Source organism: Lineus longissimus, chromosome 14 (genome assembly GCF_910592395.1).
Source record: "Lineus longissimus chromosome 14, tnLinLong1.2, whole genome shotgun sequence".
NCBI classification, from domain to species: domain Eukaryota; kingdom Metazoa; phylum Nemertea; class Pilidiophora; order Heteronemertea; family Lineidae; genus Lineus; species Lineus longissimus.
Window position 1 is genome coordinate 10,305,825 of NC_088321.1, and position 7,725 is coordinate 10,313,549.

At 41.1% G+C, this 7,725-nt stretch overlaps 1 protein-coding gene across 2 annotated transcripts; it reads left to right on the forward strand.

Annotated features, from left to right (window-relative positions):
* Nucleotides 1-472: 472 nt before the first annotated feature.
* LOC135498995 (uncharacterized) lies at nt 473-2,794 on the forward strand. 2 transcript variants are annotated; one of them, XM_064789587.1, is made up of 4 exons: nt 473-536; nt 1,282-1,345; nt 1,646-1,711; nt 2,117-2,794. In XM_064789587.1, exons 1-4 carry the CDS (start codon nt 484-486, stop codon nt 2,288-2,290), a joined length of 357 nt encoding a protein of 118 aa, XP_064645657.1. In that variant the 5' UTR covers nt 473-483; the 3' UTR covers nt 2,291-2,794. The 2 variants fall into 2 exon arrangements, 1 of the variants encoding a protein (XP_064645657.1); XR_010449201.1 differs by lacking the exon at nt 1,646-1,711.
* Nucleotides 2,795-7,725: the final 4,931 nt, after the last annotated feature.

The following is a 7,725-nucleotide window of genomic DNA, read 5'->3' on the forward strand; positions in this document are numbered from 1 at the left end:
GACGCTAGGGCCCAACGCGCCGCGTAGCGGCAAAAAAGCGAAGCTGGCGAAACATTTATAACGGGTCACCGTCACTTATTATTGGACTTATAGCGCATTTACGGGGTTGCAACTATTTTGCTTTATAGTGTCACCAGGAAAGAAAAGCATGCGACCTAACGCCGATCTATTTGTATAAAGTGATAATTGGAAGGTATATAGTAGGAAATATCAATAAAATAATCATTCCATGTCGTCTTTTGAGGGCATTTTTGATTGTAAAAAATATATGTGTACGTCATCGTAGTCTCTGCAATGATAATTTTATCAGAGCAGTCTCGCGCAAGTAGAAGTTCTTTACCTATTAGTTCTTCACTTATTAGTCTCAACGTCTGGCGCAAAGCCAGACGTTTTCCATTACGATTTCACTACGATGTTTCACAAGAAGGAGCAGTGCGCGAGATATGCTAATGAGCAGACTTCCCTCGCTTGAGTTTCTGAAGAATGTTCCATATCGCGCTAAGCTCATCACTGCTGATTATGACAGGCGTGCAACGGTAGGTATCTGCTCCCCAACTTCCACCCTAATACCGCCCATACGGTACAATAAGTTACCATTTGATGGGAATGGGACAATGCCCTCACTGTGTATGGAGTCATAGGGATAAGAAGACATTATTCATTAGTGTTGGTACAAGTGATTTTGCCTAAAAAGCATGCGCATTCAAAAAACAAAATATGCAATGTATCACGTACATGACCATGACGACGTGCAGAAAGTGCACTGGCCAGTGCATACCCTATGGCTATGTGCTAGTAAACATGGTAAACATGAACAACGTCATTATTCATCGGCTGTTCATTTTACTCCGAGCTTTTTCTGAAACATATAGCCATGATGATTAGGCCTACCATGTACCATGACCAATAACAGCACTAGATCATGTAGATGTCAACAAGTTCACATAACCGTTTAGCCCGCATGGCGCATGTGGCGCATGCGTCTAAACCAAAGCCCCAAAATCACTTGTTTTGGTCTATTTCACTTGTGTTTACAACTGTTCAATGGATTTATAGTTGAATGCGATCAAACTACGTCTTTTCAATCGTGGATTGTAAATTTAACCCCATGGGCCTAGGGAAGGCCCTATAACAATACTTTCGACACCGTGCTCACTGCTGATTCTAAAATGCACCACCTAGTCAAAACAGGACATATGTTCTTCTAGGAATAGATCTCTTTCCAATATTTCGTCATTCCACTATCGTCATCACCTCATGATACTTTCATTGACATTACAGGCACACATCCACAGAGCACTCTTCAAATCATCTACACAGTGGTTATCCAACTAGGATTATAAAGGTAATTTCTTAGCCCCGCACAGTGGGTTTCACTCTTGATAAAGGGGCACTATTGCTAGCAGCTAGGTAGGCAGGATAAAGTTAGACGAAGTAGCCGATAGGGGTCTCTTACCCCTCAAAGTCCGTCACAACTATTCAAGCTTGTACAAGGAATACATGCAGCGCTGACTCTAACAAGACCCAATGGGAATGTCGCACAGTCATCTGTCAAAAACAAGACCTATGTTGTAGTATGATCTCTTGCCAATATTTAATAATTGCACTATCGTCATCACCTCATCATACTTCATTGACATTACAGGCACACATTGACATCGACCACTGTTGCAATCAACGACACAGTCGCTATCCAAGTAGCATTATAGAGGTAATTATCATTTTCATACCTCATTAGCATGTGAACCAATCGCGTCGCGTCCTTTGCGATCACGGCAAAGCCTCATGGAATAATGTCTTTCACCGTTGAATAATTTTTCATATTCCATGCCAACAACTTCAATTTCTTCATATTCCATGGCTAGAAGTTCAATACTAATATAATATCCAAGATAAAGTTACAAGAAGTAGTCAATAGGGGTCTCTCACCTCTCACTGTATGTCCACACTATTCACGCTTGTACGAGGAATTCATTCAATGCTGAATCTAACAACACCCAGTGCCCTTACTCTGTATATTAGTCACTGGAAGATGGCCCATTTCACTCCTTGCTTCTACTTCACCTATTGTCTCATTGCAAACGCCTCAGTTCTATGATATCACATTCACTTTCAGCTGTCATGCAACGCAACAACTGTGCTATCTGCCATCGCACATCAACGAAGAAGTGCAGCCGCCCACATTCCACCTCACGTCTGTCCGACCAGCTGCAATCCTCGAGGACGCCCCACTGTACCACGATTTCACTACGATGTTTCACAAGAAGGAGCAGTGCGCGATATAGGCTAATGAGCAGACTTCCCTCGCTTGAGTTTCGGAAGAATGTTCCATATCGCGCTAAGCTGACCACTGCTGACCATGACAGGCGTGCATTGGACTGGTACAGGTTGGAACTGAACATTGAATATGCTGGTGGTGACGCTTTCTGATGAGAAGTTGGTCGTGACTGATGCAGTATCCTTGGACTTGTCAACAGCATCGTTCAATCATTGCTCTCTGAGCTGCCTTGATTCTGTACTTACCCAAATACTAAGACCAAATGCCTGTTGACTGTGCTTTAAGAGAGACTGGCGCCATGCCTAGAGATATGACTGACCCCTATTGGCAAATTTGTATGACTTTATCTTGCCTACCTAGCTGCTGCCTATAGTCTCCCTTTAACTGCAGAACACTTCAAAGTCAATAAAATGCCATGTTCCACCTTTTAATGTGTTCAGACCGCCATTTTCAAAATAATCAAATCAGGACACTGCCTTCTAGTCTCATAATAAATTTTGCTTTCCTCAATAATAACATTTCTTCTTCTTCAATGCTTTCATCATTCCAAACTTCTCCTCCTCTGACTTTTACAGGGGTACAGTCATGGCAATCAAAACCCAAATACTGAGACCAAATGCCTGTTGACTGTGCTTTAAGAGAGACTGGCGCCATGCCTAGTCTCTCTTAAAGCACAGTCAACAGACACCAACCCCCTCAGACTCAGAAACCACAAACGCCCAACCCTTCCTGCTACCTTAATACTTCTGGGTCATATTGGAGCACGGCTGCATGGTAACAGGTACGGGGCTCCCCGCCTTATGTAAACTGTGCCACTAAGCTGCTAAGGCTAGACACGACTGGTGTAGTACCCGGTACACTTACTTTCTCAAATCATTAATGTAGCATGGACCGAAAATGAAAACAAACTGTGCAGTAACTGAACATGAGAATGAAAACCATCAGGGTCTTCCTTTTATAGATGGGGGATCTTCGTTTTATAGTTGACATTAGGGTCTTCCTTTTATAGTTGAGGGGATCTTCGTTCTATAGTTGACATCAGGGTCTTCCTTTTATAGTTGGGGGTATCTTCGTTTTATAGTTGACATTAGGGTCTTCCTTTTATAGATGGGGGGGATCTTCGTTTTATAGTTGACATTAGGGTCTTCCTTTTATAGTTGGGGGATCTTCGTTTTATAGTTGACATCAGGGTCTTCCTTTTATAGTTGGGGGATCTTCGTTTTATAGTTGACATTAGGGTCTTCCTTTTATAGATGGGGGGATCTTCGTTTTATAGTTGACATTAGGGTCTTCCTTTTATAGTTGGGGGACTCTTCGTTTTATAGTTTTGGGTGGGTCTTCTATCTTCGATCTTCGATCTTCGGTTTATAGACACCCTTGTACCCAGCCTAACTCCGGGGCTCCGTCTCAACGTTGCGAGCTTTTTCGTTTGCTCTCAACCTTCTGCTTTCTCGGCGTCACTCTCAAGTCTGCCCTCCCTAAGCTCCCTGCGCGTGCGGTATTTTAGGTTTCATAACACACCAAAGTTCATGTAACACAAAGTTCGCGTAATCGCTACGGCCGACCAAAGTCAATACAGTGAATAGTCAATAGAGCGAGTAGTTTGGATTATAACATTCAAAAACAGTGGCATGTTTCTTAACCACTAGGGCTATGAACTTGAAACTTTGTACACATGACCCCGCAGGTCAGGTGACCTCTGACAGTGAATTTCAGTCCGATCTGATTCTTAACTTGGCCACCAGGGGGCCAGAAGTGGACACCTAAAAAGTGTGATATCTCTCTTATGGGTGACCCGTTTTCGATAAAATCTTTATGAGACAAGACCACAATTGATTTTTTAAGCCTTTTAGCAGTTAAATTGTCAATGTTTGACCGCGACGCATCAAATACTGCGTTCGGTTGTGAATCTGAAATTTAGATTATGTTATTCCGGACAGTCGGGCAAGTAAATGGTGAAAAATAAACTGGTAGTTGACCACGGAAATTTTTTGATAATCGACAAATTAGACAGACTTTGATATTTCCACTCTTCAGCCAACTGGAAACTCAAAACACGCCCCCTATTACCCAATTAGCAAAATTCGAAATTAATTTTTTCATCAAATAATTTCTTTATATCTGTAGACTTGCCACAGCAAATATTTTTTCAATACCTCTCCAAATATGTACTTGAGAGTTAAAAACATGCACTCGTCTAATTGATAGGCCTCGACCCTCCAACCTATGAATATTCATTAGTGGTCTTGTCTCTTATGGTAGGTACTCCTAGCAAGGATACATCACAAATACGGGTTTTTGATTTGACCTAGTTTGCAAGGTCACAGAGCTCAAATGGTGTAAATTGGCCGTTTGAGTGTAACTCAGGCATGCTTCTCAACCGCTAAAGCTATGAACTTGAAATTTGGTGCACATGACTCCCTTGGTCATATAACCGCAGACACCGAATTTCGGTCTGATCTGATTCTTAAAATGGTCACCAGGGGTCCAAAACTAAAAAAACATGTAAAAAGTGCAATATCTTGCTAATTAGTGACTTGTTTTCGTTGAAATTTTTATGATATAGGTACTAATAGCAAGGATACATCACATATCCTATGGGTATTTGATTTGACCTAATTTTCAAGATCACGTTGGTCAAATGGTGTAACTATGGCGCGTTTCTTTACCGTTTAAGCTATGAACTTGTAATTTGGTACACATGACTCCCTATGTAATGTAACCTCTACAATGAAATTCGGTCCGATCTGATTTTTGACTTGGCCACCAGGGGGCCTGAAGTCGAAACCTAAGAAGTGTGATATCTCTCTTATGAGTGACTCGTTTTTGATAAAAATTTGATGGTAGATTCTCCTAGCAAGGATACATCACATATCATACGGGTTTTTGATTTATCCAAATTTTCAAGGTCACATAGGTCAAATGGCGTAAATTGGCTGTTTCAGTGTAACTATGGCACGTTTCTTAACCGCAAAAGCTATGGACTTGAAATTTGGTACACATGACTCCCTACGTCATGTAACCTCGGACACTGAATTCCGATCCGATAAGATATTTGAATGCAGTTTTCAGCAGAGTATGGTGTATTTAGTTGGTCATATATCTGTTGTATTTGGATGCACCTCATTCCATCCCTTCATTAAGTAGCAAACATTTCAAAAATGGTACAAAAATCACTTTTTTTATTTCATGTGCCTTTTCAAGAATTCAAATGAGCCCATGAACTGTGCTTTATGACCATCATTTTTTGGCACTTGCAATTCCATAGAGTGAATTCGATAGTCATGACAAATGCACATTTTTGCTTAGGATTTTTTTATGTTAATTTTTTAAATCTCTTCCTTAACCTTTGATAAAGACCCAAATCCGTCATGCATGACCTTGGTTGGCAATAAGGATACTGACTGACTGCATTGCTGACTAGGAGGGGTGTTCTCATAGGTCACCAGCTATCTGGAAAAAAACAAGCTCCTGTAACGAGCTAAAACTAATCTTCAAAATGAAAGAAGTTAGCAGGAATTTTCTGGTAATGAAAGCAAAGAAAACCTTTGTTTCATCATAGGCCACCCATACATTGTGAAAAAGAACCAAAATGAAATAAAAAATTTCCTTTCTGGACATTTTTTAAAATTGCCTGTTAAATAAGGAAGAGACAGGATTAGTTGGGTCCAAATACAACAGATACATGACCAACTCGATATAGCATTCTCTGCTGTAAACCGCATTCAATTATCTCATTCTATCCATGATATCAAAAAAATAATAGAGAGGTGTCCTGATAAGAGAGATCAAACGGAATGGAAACAACCGCTTTGGGACTAAACCTAGTGTCCTTAATTGTGAGGTTGTCCTTAATAGAGAGGTGTCCGCTAAGAAAGGTTCCACTGTACCCCTATTTCGAGTCCATTCTATGGGTGCTTTTATCAAGATTGGCCAGATGACCCTTGGGGATTAGCCCTTCAGTTTGTGTATCTCGGGAATACTTCCTACCCACTAAAGAAATAAAAGGTAAAATATTGTGCACCGTTGCTTTTTGGGAATGAGACAATTTGCAAACAAATGTACCTCAACAAATGTAAACAAGACCTCTTTTAAAATTTGAAATTGACTGAAAAATAACGATTTTAGAGGTATAATACTAAGGCATGTTTGTTGATTTGTCTGTTCTCCGTCCTTTGATGTAAACCGAGTCTGTGCCGATCAGTAAGTTTAGCCCCTTCATTATAGGCCCCAGATCCCGTCTGGGGACTATATTGAGATCACTGGAATTCTCGAAACTGTTATTTTCTTCCACCAACACATTTATTGCGGTAGTCCAGCAAAACGGCTAAATAAACTAGAAATCAATCACCCTTACACCACCAAACCCAATTCCATCTATGGACTATCGCAAAAGTATTAAAAAAATCCTGAGTATTTTGATACTTTTGAAGCATTTTTTGCTGAGATATCGTCTGATCGTCTTCTCCCAACAAACATGCCGAAGCTGCGATTCAATCTGACATGCGCTGTGACATGCGCAGAGGGGAGACGCTGATACATTAGCATAAGCTCCGCCCCGTCATAATGACGTCATTATTCTCAGGAGTTGGTCGAGCGATGGGACGATGGAGGTATTATAAAGAAACCCAATTCGATTCATGGCCTATCGCAAAACGATTTTTCAAAACTCAGAATATTTCGATGCTTTATGCGTTTTTATGACTCCAGCTCCTCCCTCTGGGAGCTGGACTCAGTATTGTTTTCACTCGGGTTTCTCGTACAATCACCTGACCTCTCCAACACTCGATAATGCACTCTTTTCGTCCACGTTTTAGGCCAATCTTCGGCATGAACATGAAATCTAATAAGCGCAGTACTTAAATCAGATGTTTCTCTCGCCTTGAAAACATTCCTGGGTAAAATCCATTGAGATTAGTTGAGTTAATCTACTTTTTCCGTGCTTAAATTCGCTGAATTCTTTAAATAGAAACTATTAACATCGCGGCAGTGTGGTTCACTTGTGCGCCCTCCCACTTCACACCATCTCAGGAAGTTTTACGGAGAGGGAGGGCGTGCGGTAAGAAGAATGGCCAAAATGACGTCACGTTTTCCTGGCAATGCCTCCTGCCAGACCAGTCAAGCATTGGGAAAGCATCTTTAATTCAGACAACGTTAGAACTAGAAAAACGAATATGTTGCAAAAGTAAAAGCAGATTTCACCACTAACCAGTCAAATCGGAATACGACGGCGCAAAATGTTCTCGCTTTCTACTCTGTTGACATGACGACTACCTAAGGACTATCAAATTTGCTACCAGCAAATTTCGGAATTCTAGTTAGTCTCCGTCAACCTACGTATGCAGGGTTGAAAGGAGACTCTTGGTTTAGCTAGGCAAATTCCCCCAATTTATAAGCCCCCCTTTAGGAGGGGCTCTTAAGATACACGTGTGTGTGGGAGTATATAC

Excerpts from the sequence above, each read along its gene's own strand:
- LOC135498995 (XM_064789587.1), top strand. The coding sequence starts at position 484 with ATGTTCCATATCGCGCTAAGCTCATCACTGCTGATTATGACAGGCGTG. Across the intron at positions 537-1,281 it reads ATTATGACAGGCGTGCAACG|GCACACATCCACAGAGCACT; the intron begins GTAGGTATCTGC and ends TTGACATTACAG. Across the intron at positions 1,712-2,116 it reads ATCCAAGTAGCATTATAGAG|CTGTCATGCAACGCAACAAC; the intron begins GTAATTATCATT and ends ATTCACTTTCAG.